At 39.6% G+C, this 20,141-nt stretch overlaps 1 protein-coding gene across 1 annotated transcript in view; it reads left to right on the top strand.

Moving 5' to 3' along the window:
• The window catches only part of TRPC4 (transient receptor potential cation channel subfamily C member 4), a 273,246-nt gene that overhangs the window by 243,884 nt on the left and 9,221 nt on the right, over positions 1–20,141 (top strand). The window contains exons 5-10 of the mRNA XM_088460139.1: positions 3,190–3,329; positions 5,848–6,170; positions 12,583–12,778; positions 14,824–15,018; positions 16,622–16,663; positions 17,634–17,723. Of these exons, the coding sequence (XP_088316265.1) occupies positions 3,190–3,329; positions 5,848–6,170; positions 12,583–12,778; positions 14,824–15,018; positions 16,622–16,663; positions 17,634–17,723 (986 nt within the window). The remainder of the gene's footprint in view (positions 1–3,189; positions 3,330–5,847; positions 6,171–12,582; positions 12,779–14,823; positions 15,019–16,621; positions 16,664–17,633; positions 17,724–20,141) is intronic.

Here is a 20,141-nt window from a genome sequence, read left to right on the forward strand (position 1 = left end):
GGTTCTGTCTGAAGTTTGCGCAATCTGCATCTGTGACCATTATAATATGGAAAATGTATTTGCTTGCACGTCTATGGGGTGGGAGCTAAAGCAAGTGAGATTTCGTTGCCCGGAAATCCTGCGATACAGTATATTAGCCATCAAGGTCCCAAAAGAACCCTACAATTAAGTGAATCTCCTCCTATACTTAATTTATTATTTTGTGATTACTGGTGTACAGTATATGTGTCAGACCTAAGCACTTTGTCCTATTATTAGGTGTACTAAATGATCTAGGCCATGTTACTTATTTTTAAATGTATTTCTCTTTGAAGTTTTTTAAAATGTGCTTTTTGGGTGAGGACATAATTGAGAACCTCTTCCTTTGAATATAATATGGAGGCTTTGGCTCCGGTTCAAACCGAAAATGTTATCTGTTGCTTAATGTTGGTTTCCTATTTGTGCTCCAATTTCCTCCCATACTCCGAAGATATTCTAATAGGGAAATTGGTTTCTAGCTAAATTGGCCCAGGTCTATGTGTGTTTGATGTGAATGACTGAAAATCTTTCATTCTACAGCTCCGCAGAGTACACTTGCGTGATATATGCAAATTATGATTATAAATCGATGTCGCGAGAATCAATTTATTGCCGTAATACTTTTTTGCTGAAAAATAAGGTATTTTTTTATTTTATTTTTGTTTTCCTCATTTGCTGTCATCTCTTTATTGCTTAACCTGATTATAAAAATAGAAGTACCAATGTACTGTGGGAGGGTTATGGTTTGGGGAAAAAAAATATTCTTACGTTGTTTTTTTAGCCTATTTTTTTTCCATTTCCCACAACTCTAAATAAATGGTTAAATGTGGTCTAATCTTTTGTGAGCATCATTATTAGTAATTCACAAAAAATTAATAAATAATAAATGTTTATGGCTACATATGAAAACACTGTTCATGTCATATATTATTTATAATTTATTTTACTTTATTTACATACCACTGCTCGTACTATGTAGTGCTGTACATGGAATATGTAGTAATATCACATCAACCCATGCCTCCTTGAAAAATTCCCTAAAACACACACACACACACTAAAGGAAAAGGCATAGCTACAGTAGATGCAGCAGGTGCAGCTGCTGTAGGGCTAGGACTGCCTTGGAGACCCAGCCATCCCCCTGCACCTACACTGCCAGGCCAGCTATGCTCTCACCACTTGAGCTCCATGGTCATCCTCCTTCATCAGGGCAGGCTCATCTGTCCTGGTCGGCTCTGCCTCCGTCTCCCCTCACTGACTGATACTTGGAGGAGGAGTGGCCATGAACCAGAGATGTCCCAGCAGGCTCAGCACAGCCATGCCTCCTCCCAGCATCAGTCAGTGAGAAGAGATGGAGGTGGAGCCAGCCGGGAGAGCAGATGTGCCTGCCCTGAGCAGCACACTGCTGAAGGAGGATGACCAGAGAGCACTGCTTAAGAAGGGCACCAGAGAGCACTGCCTGGTGCTGTTCTAACATGACCCTTCTTGCATGTTTTGCATAAATGTAAACATAATGTGTTACTGCAACTGGAAAATCAGGAGCATAACATTTTGTCACATTTGAAATTGGTTATGTTGGTAGTTATTGAATGGTAAGACTTGATTAAAGGTTCTCCATGGCTCACTATGTTCTTGGTACAATGACATGCCTAAATACTACCTTGTAATTTCCTACTGCCTTCACAAATTTTAACTGTTTTAACGGTTTGTGAGAAAAAGTTTATGGGCCTTTCTCTGAGTTGGATGCATTGCCGATGTCAGATTGAGTTTATTTTCTACTGCGCGTGCGTCTAAGTGTCATTGAAAATGTAATGGTCATTCGTGGGTGGTCCACTTTATGGACGTGTACTGGTAGTGTTGTGGGTGTGTCACAGAAGTGGTTGCAGGCTCAGGTGCACATTAGTGTACATTGGAGGCCCAACTCTCACAGAGAATCTGTACCTAGCATGGGCTGATGCAAGTTATGATGGTGAAGTTTCTAAAATGCACCAAGCGGGTTTGGAGAATCTAAAATGCTCATAGTGGGCGTCTCAGTCCTCGCACAGTCAGACGCACAGCTGTACACCAGGGAAGGGCTTGTAGCAATATTTGCCTAAACATTTCCGTACAACTGTCAAAACATGCATTCAACTTAGAATCAGGCCATTGTGATAGGTAGGAGACAGAACTGATATAATGTGTAGTCAAATAATCTGCGCACCAAATGAGCACAGTTTACCTACCCAAGCTGTATGCCTGGCATTTGATAGGAAGAGTCATTTATTATTATTATTATTATTATTAGTAAAGGGACCACCCCCAACCCATCCTGTACAGCCCATGCTCCAGTCCCCTCACATGTCCTGCCACCCATTTCACCCCCACTCTATCTCTCTGACTAGCCCCACTCCTCCACCCCGTTCCCACACTTACCCCATTCCAGTAGGCTAGCTGGTTACTATTCTAATATAGGGACTGTCCAGTCTTCCTAGCAGAGATAAATGTTAGGACAAACCTTAGACAATTATTATATAGATGATGATGATTATTATTATTGATTATTTTTATTATCTTACCTTAACATGATTATCTTCTGCCAAACCATGTGTGTTAGGGGCAACGTGGCTGCCTTGATTCCACATACAGTATCTTGAACTTTGTTCTGTCAGGGGTGTGTATACATGAGAATGATCAGGGGTGGTGGAAAGAGTTACAAAATAAATTCCTGCATGAGTATTGTCTACGTTATTTCAGAGAAAGTGCGATATACAAAATTTTATTTGTAATTGTATGAATGAAGAATCTTGTTCTCCACATCTATTTCCTAGTGACATTACTTAATATATATTACTCCACTGGGCTCATTAGTGGAATAGCTCAGTGGCACATCTTATTTGTAAAACACAAGTTGGTTCAACATACAAATACAATATTTAAATGCAAAAATCAGATTCACTAAACCCTGTTTTTATCGGCAAAGGAATTGTATATTCTTTTATAATGTTCTAAATAGCAATATTTTCTTACTATGACAATACTTCGAATAATTTGATGTATTAATTCCCTATTTTATGTTGTGTTACATATATATATATATATAATACGTAATATATATATATATATAATATATATACTGTATATATGTATTTGTATTTTAAAATATATATATATATATATCTTTACTTAAAATAGGTATCATATGGGCTGAGATAAAACAGATGTGGGATGGAGGACTTCAAGATTACATCCATGACTGGTGGAACTTAATGGATTTTGTAATGAATTCATTATATTTAGCGACTATTTCATTGAAAATTGTTGCATATTCAAAGGTACAGTACATATACTATAATTATTCAACCTTTCATAGCTATAGTGAAAGTGAATTCATTTATTCTTCAAAAGTTAAGGACTTCATTTCAGTCCATTCCATTTCTAATGAGGTGTACTGTGATCAGAATGCCGAACGTATCCCGAATAGAAACAGCATTTAAAAAGAAGAAATGTACTCATCAAGTTAATTCATTCAAATGTTTAACATCATGTACAAACTAGGCTTAGGCAGACCAATTTGCATGGTTATAATAAAGTTATCATACACATATTGGTGATTAAAGAATACTCCACCTAAATCTAAAAAATAACCTGTGGGTAACTACACCACCAGCAAAAGCAGAACTGTTTCTTGTTTTGCTATTTCATTCTAATATAAATTTACTGCCCTGGCAGCACCCCAGGTGACGTCTCCTCATGGCGTACAGCGGTAACCAAGTTCCACATTATTCTGGAGCCACGGCCACACAGCAACATTTTCCCAATATGTAATAAGCTGCCCTCTGTAAGGATAACGTTCCTACTGTATTTATGGAACCTGTTACTCTCATTAGCTGCAGTCCAGAGGGGCCCCACAACTTTTCAAACTAGAGTCCCCTATAATTCATAATCCGACCCTGGTCTCTGTACTTGTTTTCCAACTCAACATTCTGTGCACTACCAAAGACATCAAACTACAGTTTGAACTTCAATATAATGAGCTGCTCATCTGAAAACAGCATATAGAATATATAAATTGTAGATCAAAAGAATGTTGGCTGTGCTTGGTTCCAGGTTACCGAATGTAATGAGAAAGTTAAAACAAGTAGTGAAGAGCGTTACCAATGTATGCAGGAGAACGTGGGGTAATCGGTGACAAGTAGGGCCATTATTTAATATTACATGGTATATTTACTTTTTTCTTTACATGCAGATTGCTCCCCCCCCATACAAATCAGTAGACCATTGTCAGGGCCGTAGCTAGGGTAGTGCGGCCGGTGCCATCGCACAGGGCACCACAGGTCAGGGGGCACTGTTTGGGCCTGTCAAATTTCTGTTTATTATCATTCTTGCTTGTAGCTTCCTCTTATTTCATCCCCAGCATCTCCTGGCCTCTCCTATCTCTTTCCTGGCCCCATGGCCCTTTTTTGGGTGCATTATGTCCCTTTGAAAAATGAGGGGTGCGCCAATGCTCTTTCTGGCACAGGGCACCAAATAGTCTAGTTACGGCTCTGACCATTGTGTTCTTACTACTGTATTTGAAGAAATGAGGAAATGCATCAAAATTGGATTAGAATATTTTATCTAAATTTCCCTGTCAATGTCATCATTGCTTTTACAGAAAATTCTACAGTATGATGAAAGCATTTAGATTAATTGAAAATATGAGATCAATTGTCCAATTCTAAAGCGCAATGGACTATGCTGGTGCTATATAAATGAATGTTAAAAATAATGCTTATAATAAATATGTTTTTTAGATTTACAAGTTGGATCTCATACTGTCTGAGGATAAATGTTGTAAGCTGAGATTTGTCTAAAGTGCTAAATTTTCAGCAGTTTTGCAGCGGAAATCTGTTTTGTTTTTTTTAAAGTGAAATCTAACCCGTTTAAATCACAGAAAAATCTGCACTTTTTCCAAATCAGAGTTTATTACATTTGCTCATTTATAAATTAAGCCTGGTATTCTCATTTCGATAATGATGTATTTGGAACATAATAGTCTGAATTCTACAGGGAAAAAAACTTTCTGCTTTTAACCTACAGGCTAAAAATAATTGGGATGATTTGAAAAATTATTTACGAGACTCTGGATGTAATAAATATAAGGAAAGGAAAATAAAAATTGGATTAATTGGATTAATTGGGGTGATTTTCTCTTTCAATATCATCATTACTTTTATATAAAATCCTACTGTATGATGGAAAGATGTATATTAATTAAAAGTGTGGGATTATAGATTTATAATGTGTAGCAGACATTTTTTGGTACATTTATAGACTAATCTTGTTTGTTTCATAATCCAGTTTATTATCCCGTGTTTGCTTAAATGAGAACTATCATGAATTAAAACAATGAATAATATGAATAATTATTATTATTATTATTAGTATTGACAATATTATGCTTGTCATGGACTATCCCCATCCACCCCTCTGGAACATACCTGGGGGCTGCCCAGGCGAGAAGTTAATATCCCGGAGGGGAGTAGTCCATGACCCTACAGGGGAGAAGCCTCACTGCGGTACTGGTTTGCCGGCACCTGCACACGCCTATGACCTCCACTTGTCTCCATGATCATGTCACGTGCAGAACCATCCTCATTATCATATCTACATAACTGCACAGGTCTCTGCCTCCCACAAGACCAGCACACTCATCACCTGGTACTGGGGATATTCCGATAACCTGATTGGCTAATAAGCAGACTATAGATGAGCAGTCTCCAGCTAAATTTCCATGATAGATCTCCTTTAAGAAGAAATTCTACATGATTTCATACAAAACCTATATATGTATTTTGCTTTTCTTTGCAGTACAGTGCAGGGTCAATTGATCGACACGACTGGGACATGTGGCATCCTACTCTGGTCGCTGAAGCATTATTTGCTATAGCCAATATTTTTAGCTCCTTACGTCTAATCTCATTGTTCACAGCCAACTCTCACCTGGGTCCTCTGCAGATATCTCTAGGGAGAATGCTTCTGGACATTTTAAAGTTTCTCTTTATATACTGTCTTGTACTACTGGCATTTGCTAACGGTTTGAATCAATTATACTTCAATTACGATACAGATGGTCGTGAACATAATAACTGCACTGGCATCCGATGTGAAAAACAAAATAATGCCTTCTCCACGTAAGTACCAGATTGGGTATTCTTATTTCATATATAAATTGTAATACAAGTATGATAAAGGTTATAAGCAGTGGTGGATTTTACTGTACCTAGGGGCTGTAGCCCCACCAGTAAAATCCTTCACCTACAGTGAATGAGTTGGAGTCTGTGCTCTGGCAGTGACTTCCCATGGGCAGCACTATCTACTAATCCCACACAGGTCAGGCATTGCCAGTGCAAGGTATTTTCTCCCCCTGGGACTACCAGTCTGGACCGCAATTAACAGAGAGACTGACTCTAGTGAGAAGCCACTCCCCTGCCTTTCTGGTGTCCCTATCTGGCTTCTAGAGGCTGCAGTTCCTAGAAGCCAGTGCTTGTGTGCATGGGTTGGTCTGCCGGTGTTTGTACGCATGTGCTGATCCTGGCATGTGCCGATCCTGGCGTCTGCCAGACCCTTTATGCATGCACAATGGACCTGGTAGGCGGCGTGACACTGACAGTTCAGAATGCCGACCATTTGGACTGCAGTAGAGCGGGCAGCCCTCCTCGTCAACAAGGGTAGGAGCCATCACTGGTTATGAGTGTTCTATGCAAAAATCCATTTATAAAGCAGGGAGATACAACTCTGCATTGAGGCAAATATACAGTACAGTATGCCTGTTTTAAATGCAGGAAATTTGGGAACGTCAGGCAATTTGGGAACTCTGCATCAGCCCCATAGCTGCACGTTGCACACATACTGTATAGAATATTAGAATTATACTACTTCATCTTAACTCATAATGAATAACATAGCACATTACATCATGATAACACATAATGAATGTATATTTCCAAGCTTATTCTTATATAATAAGATCAATTTGAGCAGAAAAGAAAAATCTCAAAAACATATACAGTACCTGTATTCTCTCCATTTTGGAATTTTGTCAGAATTTTCATGCTGTCCTCTTAATATTAAAAATAGAATGTGAAATGTTTTAGCATGCAACAAACAGCTGTGATTACTAAAGAGTTTGTATGTTTCCAAATTAAAACTCAGCATAAAATTTATAGTTACATAACAGCATGTAGCATTTAGCCTGGTGCACCATAGCAGATCCCCTAAAGTTTCTATTACCACCTGTCACCGAGTAACATACTTACTGGCAGAACCTGAGGAATGTAAAACACGCCCTACTGAGGATAGACAGATCAGCTGAATAACAGTAAATAAATATAATACAGTACAGTCTTAAAAAAATATTTTTTATCCCTTGAAAAATATTGCAAACATACTCGAAATGAATTGCCAGGGACTCTTCCTGACCTCATTTGGCTTTGGGGGGACCAAAATAATGGCTATAGAGTGCTAGTGTACTTGTATACTTAACAACAGGCGAAACAGACACACGTAAAATATACATACATAAATATAATATAATACTCAAATAATTCATCAGAAAGAACATACAAACACCAGTTTCATTATCAATAAAACATGCATTGAAAGCAGCACTCAATGTTAAATAAGTAATAATCTCCAAAAGTACATCATGTTCACAATGAAATCTGAGCAGACAATGACCTAAAACACTTTTTTTCCAAAAACTAAGTGCAGAGAATAGAGTAAACTCTAAGTGACTGGACCTACTGATAATCAGGGTAGATTTACTTGGCGCTGTACACTAGTGGCTGGATATCTATACTGTATCAACATTAATATCTGCATCTTGGTTAACATAGAAACATAGAATGTGACCGCAGATAAGAACCACTTGGCCCATCTAGTCTGCCCTTTACCTTTTGGTAACCTCAACCCTATGTGATTCTCAATTCTTTGTAAGGATATTTTTATGCCTAGCCCAAGCATGTCTAAATTGATCTACTATACCACCTCTGATGGGAGGCTATTACACTTATCTACTACCCTTTCTGTGAAGTAATTTTTCCTCAAAGTTCCTTTGAATCTACCTCCCACCAGTTTCAGTGCATGTCCTTATGTTCTAATACTTCTCTTATTTGAAGAATGTTTCCCTCCTGTACCTTGCTAAAACCCATGATATATTTGAAAGTTTCTATCATTTCCCCTCTTTCCCTTCTCTGCTCCAAACTATACATATTAAGATCTTTTAGTCTTTCCCGGTAAGTTCTGTGATGTAGGCCATGCACCATTTTAGTTGCCCTTCTTTGTACAGTCTCTAATGTATTTTTATCCTTCTAGAGATGTGGCCAAGAGAACTGAACACAGTATTCTATATGAGGCCGTACCAGTGACCTACAGTATACAGGGGCATTATTACTTCTCTCTTCCTGCTACTGATTCCTCTCCCTATGCAACCAAGCACCTGACTTGCCTTTCTCATTGCTTTGTTACAATGCTTACCTGCCTTTCAGTAACCTGAAATAGTGACTCCTAGATCCCTTTCCTCATCTGTAATTTCCATAGAGTTCCCTTAATAAGATATTTCGCTTTTGGGTTCTTGAGACCCAAGTGCATGATTTTGCATTTTTTAGCATTAACTGTAGTTGCCATTTTCTTGACCATTCCTCTAGTCTACTTAGATCTCCATCATTTGTCTTACCCCTCCAGGTGCATCTACCCTGTTGCATATTTTTGTGTCATCTGCAAAAAGGCATAGTTTCCATTTAATACCATTTGCAATGTCACCAACATAGATATTAAAAAGCACTGGTCCAAGTACACATCCTTGGGGTACTCCACTGGTAATATTTCTCTCCTGAGACAGCACTCCGTTTACTACAACTCTCTATTTCCTATTCTGCAAATAAGTTCATATCCAGTTAACCATCTTAGAATCCAGTCCCAAGTTTTCAAGTTTATTTATCAGTCTGCGATGCGGGACAGTGTCAAAATCTTTACTAAAGTCTAGATAATCTACATCTACGCCACCCCTTGTTCTATTACTTTAGTCAGCCAGTCAAAAAAGTCAATAAGATTTGTTTGGGATGATCTGCCCCTAGTAAACCCATGCTGTTTGAGATCCTGTAAATTGTTGAGATGTTGCACAACTCTTTCTTTTACTAGTGATTCCATTGCTTTCCCTACTACTGATGTAAGGCTCACTGGTTGGTAGTTACTTGCCTTTTCCTTGCTTCAACTTTTGTGCAGTGGGACTACTGTACATTTGCTCTAGTTGATACACAATATTTAACATGGGCAAGAGAGAGATAAAGTAGAGAGAGATAAAGTACTAGCCAATCAGTTTCTGTCATTTTTCAATCACAGCCTGTAAAATTACAGTTAGAAGCTCATTAGTTGGTACTTATCTCTCTCCGAGGTTTGATACAATTCCTCCTATGACTTGTCGGTCTTAAAAGACACAAAGTCCAGTTCTTGAAGTTTTAGCTCCAGCAAGGCTCAGGGAGCAATTAAATTAGCGGCGATGTGCGACTGCCCCCACCTGTAAAATTTCTCCTCTGCCCACTACCACTGGCCGCTTTATATCATTATTTGGGTGAAATCTGATTCACATTTATTTCCTTTAGTAGTAAGCAGAAAAGTGGAAATGTTGTTAACAACATATTATGAATTGTGTTACAAGACTGTGTAAACTGAAGGTTGCTCTATTATTTTAAATTGTACTCTATCTAGCATTGTTCAACTATAAATAAAATATAACAAAAGAGTAATAACAACAATTTAGTAAAATAATTTCCTTGCTGCACCGAATATTATAATGCCCAATAAACTTTGCTTTTCTCCTGGCACGTTATTGTTTTAACACTAACACTGACAAAGGAAACCATCAATTTATATTATAATATGTTCAGATGTGTTCTTATTTAGCTATCATTCTGGCTGGACGTAACTTAGATAGAGCGGCTTTGATGGCTTAGCTATGTTTTTGTCGTCAATCAGAATTATATAATGGTGGATCCAAAAGTCGGTGTCCTGACCATGAATAACAGAGATATTTAAGTTCAAATGGCATTTATATTTCGACATAGGGCGGTATTCAATTAGTTTTGCGTCCGCGATAAAGTTCTGCCTGCCAGACTTTTCGCCTACATCGCGTCTTTTGGATGTAGAAACTTATCATGCCCGTCCCCGCTATTCACCATATTCAATTCCAAAAGACACAAAAACGGTGACCAACGAAGTCAGAACAGGTGGAAAGTGGTGACAGAATTGGGAAAATTAGTTTGAACCACCCCCCAAAAAAGATGCAGAAACATTGGGGATCAATGTAGTAGTGCCCAATTAGTCCTAATAAAACTGTTTGGGGTACTTAAGTTGGTACAATTGCCTCTAATTAGCATCTTTGCACAAGAGGTGAAGAATGGTATAAAGCAGTATTTTTTTGAGAAAAGAAGTAGTCCTGGCAAATTTGGGGTACCTGAATATGGGTGCTAGCATCTTTTAATGTCTCTAAAGTGAAGTTTTAATAAAAGTGAAATTCCTACATCATAAAAGCACCTGCAATCCCCAAAATACTTGGCCCCTTCTTAGAGTACCCCCAGAAGCTTATTTCGCTAGTTTTTGAAGTTGTCCCCCCACTTGGTGCTTTTTCACCACAAAAAAGGAATGTAATTTTTTGGTGTGTTCTTACATTTTCTTCTGGAATTTGTTGACGCAGTTATCCTTTGGGGGGCTGTCCTAAGGGTTCTGAGTGGTTTCACCACTTTTGCACCCCAAAATGAAAATGTTGCACTTCTGTTCTCCTGCTATTCAGAGGCATATAATTTTTACAAATTACATTGCATTGACTTTCCGCATATGCGAAAGCGGGTGGAATTGAATACGGAGATAAGTTTCCACCACACGAAAAGACGCAATCGGTGATACTTTTTCACGGAACTCGGCTTTTCGCGCCTAATTGAATACGACCCATAGTCTCCATTTACTTCAATGCACATCTCCCATAGATGCTCCAACCTCTTCATTCCGTTCAGGAAAAACTCTGGGGATTGGTCCTCAAACCAGTCCTGTACAGCAGTCATGACATCGTCATTAGATGCAAAAGTCTTCCCATGAATGTGTTCCTTTAGCGTGAGTGTAAATTTCAGTAGGGGTCATCTTCTTCATTTGCAGATATTTAATGACGACTCATATTTCAGTTTTCTCCGTTTTTCAGTATTCTCCATTTCTCAACTTTTAGTGATTTTGTTCCATTTATTATGCAATATCTGCAAAAATAAAAGAAAAATTGTGCTTTAATTTTCCTTGTTGTTCTACTAAGACCTCTAGTACGTACTGTACATGCATACAGAAAATCTATATGGGGCGACATCTACTACTACATCAGGACATGGACTTTTAGATCCACCCTCATATAAACATGTTCAGAATGTCGACTTGCAAAATGTTGACACTGACAAATGTCGACTTGTTAAATATGTTGACAGCGAACATGTGGAAAGGTACATAATGTTGCCACCTAATTTTTAACCTAACCCTAAAATTTCTATTGTCAACTTTTTTACTGTCAACATTTCACGTGTTGACAATTTGAATGTGTCGACATTTTTTTCAGGCGTCGATATGCTGGGTGTTGACATTTTAACCATGTTGACATTATGATATCAACCTTTTGATTGTCAACATGAAAACTAAATCCAGGTTTTAGTGAAATGATATCAAAAGAACATAATATCTTGTGATAAGAATAAGACAACTATTACAACTTGTAATAAAGAATCACAAGCTAGCGTCTTATAGAACTCTATAGAAGGTGTGATACCTTATCACGATTGTGATACCTCATCATACAGCCACGCAATAATGTCCAGCCAAAAGAATAGTTAAATGAAACTACTTTAACAGACATTCCACATACCACACATACCACCCAATGACTAGGGGTATATTAACTAAAGTGCAGGTTTTTAGAAGTGGAGATGTTGCCCATAGCAACCAAACAGATTCTACTTATCGTTTTTCTAGTACCTTCTAGAAGATAATAGCTAGATTCTGATTGGTTGCTATGGGCAACATCTTCACTTCTAATAACCCTGCACTTTAGTCTGTTACAAAGAACTCTTATGGCACCAGACCAAGAAAATTCAGATATGTGGCCCTATTTTAATGCTCAAGCTTCTCCATACTATTTACACAGCTTGTCCACATTTTTCATATAGATACAACCCTTTCAGAAACCCATAACTGAGCCACCAGCTTATTGGTCTTTAATAACTTGCCCTGCATCACTGATTTAATAAATTTATCATCTACAACCTTCTACAGATATCTTAAAAACATTGTTATGGGGTTAATAGGATAACACAATATGTTTGGATTTTTTTTCTTACTACAGTATGTCCTCCTATTACCCTTTAAGTGTGAGGCTCTACCATGTAAGGTCTATAATGTATTTTAGATTAGCCTTGTGTAGTGTGGGAGTGGGTTGATGTAATGCTTGTACGCTAAATTGTATGAGGTTCCTTCTTTCTCATGATGTATTTTTGTTGTTGTTGCTGTTTTCTTGTCTAGAATATTTGAAACATTGCAGTCATTGTTCTGGTCCATTTTTGGCCTCATCAACCTTTATGTAACAAAAGTGAAACCTGACCACAAGTTCACTGAATTCGTTGGTGCAACCATGTTTGGAACCTATAATGTAATCTCCCTGGTCGTTCTTCTGAACATGCTAATAGCTATGATGAACAACTCCTACCAACTCATTGCTGTAAGATATACTTTATAATATTTTCTACCTGTACAACACATTTGTATTTAGTTTGGTAGTTTATTTTATTGTTATGGGAATCCTCGAAATATTGCTGTAAAAAAGTGTAGCTATTTTTCCCTGTAGTCATTGAATGTTGTCACATTTTTTTAAGGATACTGAACATTTAAATCAACAACCATAAAACAGATCCTCTCAGTAGGGGCGATGGGTTATTTATTAAACCTTTTCCTACCTATCATCTGTGTGTATAATGTATATTGGGCAGACTTCACTTTGGATATACTATAAGACCAGGGACGTTTCTAGAGAGGAGGGGGCCCGTGTGCAGTCTCAGACACGGGCCCCCTCCTCTCTGTCTGGCGTCTGGCAGCGCACTGAGCTGTGCGCAGCCAGTGCAGGAGTTATAGACTCTGGGCACTAGAGTGCGCCCAGAGTCTATAGAGTATGTGCAGGTCACCTGGAAAATGGCCACGGTGGCCATTTTCCCTGTACTGCGCTTGCGAAAACAACGGGAAAATGGCCGCGTTGGTAATTTCCAGTCGTTTTTCCAGTGCCGGACCCCCGTGCCGACATGGAACTCTGGAGAGGTAAGTAATACTATGCGTGCAGGGTGTATGGTGCGGGGCCCCCTGGACCTAGGGACCCGTGTGCCCCGCACACCCTGCATCCATTAAAGATACGCCCCTGTATCAGGCCATATCAGGGGTACTCGCCCGTCAATAACATGGTGGTGCCAGCAGTATTTGGTTTTTGGTTGCACAATTGTTGTACACAATGGGCCAGATACAGGGATGGACGCTAGCGTCGCTGCTGTTACAAATTTGTATACAGTGGCTGTGCAAGAATATGCAAATGTCACTCACGGCTGCCTGGATGTATATTGAGACGTCCACTGACTGCTCTGCAAATCCTAGCGATTGCGTACAAAGAACCAGCATCGGTGACATATCGGTTTATTATAGGACTTCTAAGTAACCTTATGGTCACGCAGAATGGCAACTGTAACTGAGACGCTGGAGCCATTTCTACCTCGTACAGGATCACCACCGTGGGCCGACGCATGCCCCAGAAATGGTCATAACTTGCCTGCGTTTTCACTGACACCTCCCATTGCCTCATACAGACTGTCCCTGCTGTCAATAACTTTGCGAGGAACGATGGTAATAGAACTTGACGCATGCACAGTGCGACTCAGATGCATGCTCAGACCACCGATAATCGCTCAACAATATAAACATTGGCATTGCATCTCTGAATCAGGCCCAATGTTCAAATTACTGTAGATCCATTGTGCAGGACAATGTGGAATCCTGCACTGCCACATAAATGCCAAAACATTGGTGACACTATCGGGGAAATCCCTGGGTGCTGCAGGGGAGATGTGCACCACCTGCAGTTCCTCCAGTGAAGTTCTCAAGCACTATTAAGGGCCTCATTTATTGAAGAGTTTAATCATTCACAACGGGTGATTAAACTTGGTGCGTAGGATAATGGTGCTCCAGCCAATCAGCTCCCAACTGTCATCTGTTTGAAAAATGACAGTTGGTAGCTGATTGGCTGGAGCACCATTTATTATACGCAACGAGTTTTGTCACTCGTGAATGATCAAACTCTTTAATAAATGAGGCCCTACACACAACAGACTACCTGACAGTAATCCTGTGGAAGCAGCATCTCCTCAGATATGGGAGGCTGATCACAGAGAATAGTAATTCATACTCATGTATAAAGCAAGTTTAAGTATATTATGACAATTATCAAGCTACAGTATGTGAAGTTACAATTGTTACATGTACAGTATCTCACTAGTGTGTAAAAGACTTTATTTCAGACTTAAGTCCACCAATCTTTGAATCCAGGGCTTTTTAAAACCGTATAGAGATGTACTGATAACTGCGGTAAATGATGTAGATAGTGTTTATGCACTAACTCTGACGACTGCATTTAAAACATGGCTTTCAATTTTAATCCTAAAAAATGTAATTTAAGAAGAGAATTCATTTTAATTTCACATTTTTACTTTCTTACCATCTTCTGCCTAGGATCATGCAGACATTGAATGGAAGTTTGCAAGAACAAAGCTATGGATGAGTTACTTTGAAGAAGGAGGGACGCTTCCTACCCCTTTCAATATTATTCCTAGTCCAAAATCCCTCTGGTATTTTTTTAGATGGGGAAGGAGACAAATATGCAAGAAAAACATACGGAAAAAACCTGAAAGTTTTGGAGTAATAGGTGTAAGTAGCTCGGGATAAAGTAACTTATTGAGCAAAAGCCATTGTCATAGAGAAGCTTATTGTTACAATCAGTGCTAGTATTGATGGTTGTTGTAAGTAACAATGCAAAAAGACTGGTAGCACTAACTGTCAGTGAGCTAAAACACTGTTGCAACAAGGTTATTGTATATTGGGCCTGATTCAGCATGGATCATTGCAATAATGCACATGCATCAGGAAGTTTATGACACCCCCTGCTGCATTTGCAATCCCAGCACTGCGACGGAGGTCGCAGGCTGGGATCACCATCGCGACCATCGGTTGTCGATGGTCGAGATGGTGGACGGTGCCGGGCTGGTCAGCTGAGTAAGCCTCAGCTTACTCAGGCTGGCTGACTTGCGAGCCCAGCAGACTGTGTACGTCCGTGCAGTCCCTGGTCTGGCAACTCCCGGAAAACAGGGCAGACATGGCCCGTTTTCTGGAACACTGGTCGTCCCCGCACCACCTCTTAAATGCCTCTGTCTGTCAATCAGTCAGAGGCATTCAAGGGCTTGCATGCGTCTTAGCAGGATCCTTTCTGTACACTTGCAGAATGGGCCCCGTGCACGCGCAGATTTTTGGTAATTGGGAATCTGTGTTCAGCAGTGCACACTGCTGAATCAGGTCCAGTGTCTATATCTATGGGGTCTATTCACTTAACAGTGTTAGGAGACAGAGTGAAAAGTGATAAGGTGCCAGCCAATCAGCTCCCGACTGTCATTTTTCAAACACAGCCTACGAGATGGCAGTTGGAAGCAGATTGGCTGGCACCTTATCACTTTTCACTCTATCTCCTAACACTGCTTAGTAAATAGTCCCCTTTGGTCTATTTACTAAATGCCAGCCAATCAGCTGCCAACTGTCATCTCACAGGCTGTGTTTGGAAAATGACAGTTGGGAGCTGATTGGCTGGCACCTCATAACTTTCTTATCACTTTTCACTCTGTCTCCTAACACTGCTTAGTAAATGGACCCCTATATGTTTTATATTTTGTTAGTCAAAAGATTCACTATTTGATACAGTGGGGTATATTTACTAAAGTGCGGGTTTTTAGAAGTGGAGATGTTGCCCATAACAACCAATCAGATTCTACTTAACATTTATCTAGCACCTTCTAGAAGATAATAGCTACAATCTGATTGGTTGCTATGGGCAACATCTCCACTTCTAAAAACCCGCACTTTGGTAAATATACCCCAATGTGTCAACCTTTGGTCGGCTAACCAGCGTTAAGGACAATTTCAAAAAGTCATGAATGTTTTGGAGTCCTGTATTGTCTGAGTGCCAGGCACCTGTTATGCAAGTACGGCCAAGGACAGAATCAGTTTTATCAAACCATTGTGAAGAGAAAATTGTCTTAATATAAAATCCTGATCAAAACACATGGGTGTTTAGAACTGATTTTTCTTTTGGGGGGAGGGGTGGGCGTTGTGGCAGAGTGCCCAGCATATCATTTTCTATGTGAATTCTGATCACCCAAATGATCAATTTTCTTAAGAAAATGCTGCTAACTTTACAGCGCTTGATTTTACATACTGCCCGGTAAAATACAATTTTACGTGTTATTTCTTTATATCATTACAGAGAAGAGCAGCTGACAATTTTAGAAGGCACAATCAATATCAGGTAGTTTTCCTTTGTTGTAAAACATAATATTTCATGTTTAAACAAGATAAACCAACCACAATACTTCAGTTACTGTAGCTTACTGTGTATGCGCGTTCTGTTTAATTTATGATATAGTTGTCCCTTTACTAAGCTGTACAGTTTGTTCTCTCATTAAGATGTGACAATAGCGCAGTAAACATGGCAGTTGTATCTCTCAGCTGTCCCCCGAACAGGCTGCATTGACCAGCCATGTCTATTGTTGAGGCACCAAATCTCAATTTCACTGCATGACACGCAGGTCCCCTAAGTCTCTGCTGCCTAAAACTTAAGCAAAAACACAAATACGCCACACTATAAAAAAAAAACTTTATTAGGCTCCCAAGATACTTACTACCCTCTTTTTATACGTGGTCCACAAATCTTAGTTAAAAAAATATATATATATTATTATTATTATTTTATTGTACGCCTTGGCCAGCTGTGGACCACTGGTATCTCCATAACCACTGGAAAACATGGACACCGCTCACCTTTCACCATAGGTGGGTAAAGAAGGCCTTTAGCGCTAGACTATCACTATCCTTTCCTCCATCACTACCAATGGAATAGTGCTATTGCAGATTTACTAGGCTAGGGGCTACAGTATATTGCATGAAACAGATTGGCTACACTGCCGCCGATTGTCTCCACAGGACCGGATAAGACTGGTGGCCATATAGCTCCCACCGCTTTACAGTGGGCAGAAAGATTTGCCCAAGAGCACATATTTAACACATTAAAATTTTGAAAAGCTAAAAGTGGGCCTCAAAGAGTCCCCAAGGCATGGCGGGTGTGTATTATCTGTTTCACAGAGATCCTAAAGGACTTAACGGAAGAAACAACATGAAATGTGACTTTCTGTATATTAACTTCAAAAAATAGAAATGTTTTAATGTTTAAAATATTTTCTGTTTTTATTTTTATTTTATTTTTATTATTGAACTGTTAGGAAGTTCTAAAGAATCTTGTTAAGAGATATGTTGCAGCAATGATCAGGGATGCCAAGACAGAAGAAGGATTAACAGAGGAAAACTTTAAGGTATGAGGTTTAACATCTCTAATGTTTAACTATAATTACTAGGGACCTCATTCAGAGCCGCTCGCTATTTGCGGTCGTTCGTTCAAAAACAAGGGGTGGCTATTCAAATGAACCGTTCGCTCATTGCGGTCTGTTCACGCCTCTAAGTCTGAACGAGCGAGCAAAACTTGCCGTCGAAATTTTTAAAAATACGCCCCCTGGCCGCTCGCACCATACGTCATGTCCGCTATTTATTAGATTAATCGAGTACATCGATCAGCGTATGAACTGCTCGCTATTCTTGTGGTTGGTTTTTCCTATAAAACAACCAGGTGACGTGGTCAATGACGCTGCTGTTTTAATTATGCACACCCATAAAACGCCCGTTTTGACCTTTAAGCACGCCTGCGTTCTTAATTTCACTCCCCGTTTTCAAGCACCTTCCCCTGTTACCACCCACATACGCCTCATCCTGTCACTCAAAGTAGCAGGCATTCGCTATATAGCGAACAAACGATTTTCGGCCGCACTGACTGGTTCGCGCATGCATATTACAAACCGTACGCATGCGCAGTTGTGCGAACATCGCTCAGTGCGAACGAGCGGCTCTGAATCAGGCCCTAGATTCCTTTCTATAGCTGTGTTATGTTTGCAAACTGACCTTTTTTGCCTATTTTAAATAGTATACAAGTAAAATTTATAGCTAGTTATATGCTACAAATATATGTCAGGATGGAGGGGATGAAATTGTATATCTGCAGTCAGGTCCCTTAGCCTGTGTGTTTCAGTCTTGTATCGTTATCCTGATTTTACTCTGATTTTGTAACTGTCTTTATTGTTTTACAATTACTAACAGCGGTGAGAACCTATATCTTGGTGGTTTTCATATTGATAAGGTAAACTGATAATAATAGTGATAAGGTAAAATAATGATGTCTGTATTGAGACTGCTATGAGATTATAAAAGTAAGCAAGATTTTTTGTAATGCTGTGACTTGGTTATTGCTAAGGTTACAAAGATGTTAGCTGTTACTTTTATTTTTATTGCTATACCTTATGATTCCTGCCCCCTTTTTGTTGAACTTTTTGATTGTACACTATGTAAACAAGTGACTGGACACCGACAGCAAACAGATCAAAGAGATCTTATTGATGTCAGCACTAGGTCCACCACGTGCTGTGATTACTGCAGACACCCTTCTTGGCAAACTATCTACAAGTTCCTGGACAACAGCAACATTTGCCATTCCGCCTAAAGTACAGTGACCAACTGTGACACTGAAAAGGTCCAGTCGGCCTAGAATACACCCATTGCTCTAATTCTTCCCAGAGGTACTCAAAAGGATTAAGATCTATACTCTGAGCTGGCCAGTCCATCGGCGTTACCGAATTTTCTTTATGCCAGTCCAGCGTCGCCCTGGAAACATGATAGGTGGCATTGCCGTCGTGATAAAAACATTTGTGGTTTCCATAGAATTCCACATTGTAGGGAGCACAGAGTTATCGAGAACATCTCTACAGAGTACTTATCGTTTTATACCTTCACGAACACGTGTCTGCTACAGGAGCATACCATATAACCTGCGCGGTAGTGTCCAATCACTTTTTTCTACATAGTGTACTACTGGCTGTCTGCATGGGTCTAAATGGTGCGTACACACGTAGCGATTTAAATGCACAATTTGAACAATAACAATATTGTTCATATCGTTATCGTTCAAAACGTTCATTTTTTGGTCCCTACCAACCTACCATTGACCAGTGATACACTGGCACGTATGGACGATAGCGACATCATCCATCGGTCGTGCATGCTGGCCCCAACCTGCTCGATGTCGAGCAGGTTACTATAGGGACCCATGATCATTGATCACGGGTCGCTATAGTAGTTGGTAAGTTGGTGGTGTGCTGGATGATCGATATCGATCATCCAGCACACCAGGGAGGGTGAAGGACGATCAGCCAGTGATATTGTATCGCTGGCTGATCGCTACATGTGTACGCACCATAAGAAATGATGGTTGTGTTTTATTTATTACCATTTACTTATATACAGCACGCGTATATTCCGTTGCACTTTTTTTTTTTTTTTTAATGGTTGGTATATCTTTTTATTTGTTCATTTAACATGATATTAAAATCTTCCAAAATAATTATCATACTAGTTGTAATTTCCCTACATTTTGTAATACATCTGCAATAGATTTACAATGAGACAAATGTTAAAAGCGTGTGGGCAATAGGTTTTAACTAGGGATGAGCGGGTTCGGTTCCTTGAGAACCGAACCCACCCGAACTTCAGGGATCCGGGGCGATCCGAGCCCAAGCTTGGATCTCCCTGTCTGCCCCAGATCCCTCTCTGTCGAGATCCCTCTCTGTCGAGATCTGCTGTCGGATCTCGAGGTTTTGCCTTGAGCGGCCATTTAAAAAAAATGCCTT

This window comes from Taudactylus pleione, unplaced genomic scaffold, assembly GCF_031769625.1.
Source record: "Taudactylus pleione unplaced genomic scaffold, aTauple2 ptg000043l, whole genome shotgun sequence".
NCBI lineage: Eukaryota > Metazoa > Chordata > Amphibia > Anura > Myobatrachidae > Taudactylus > Taudactylus pleione.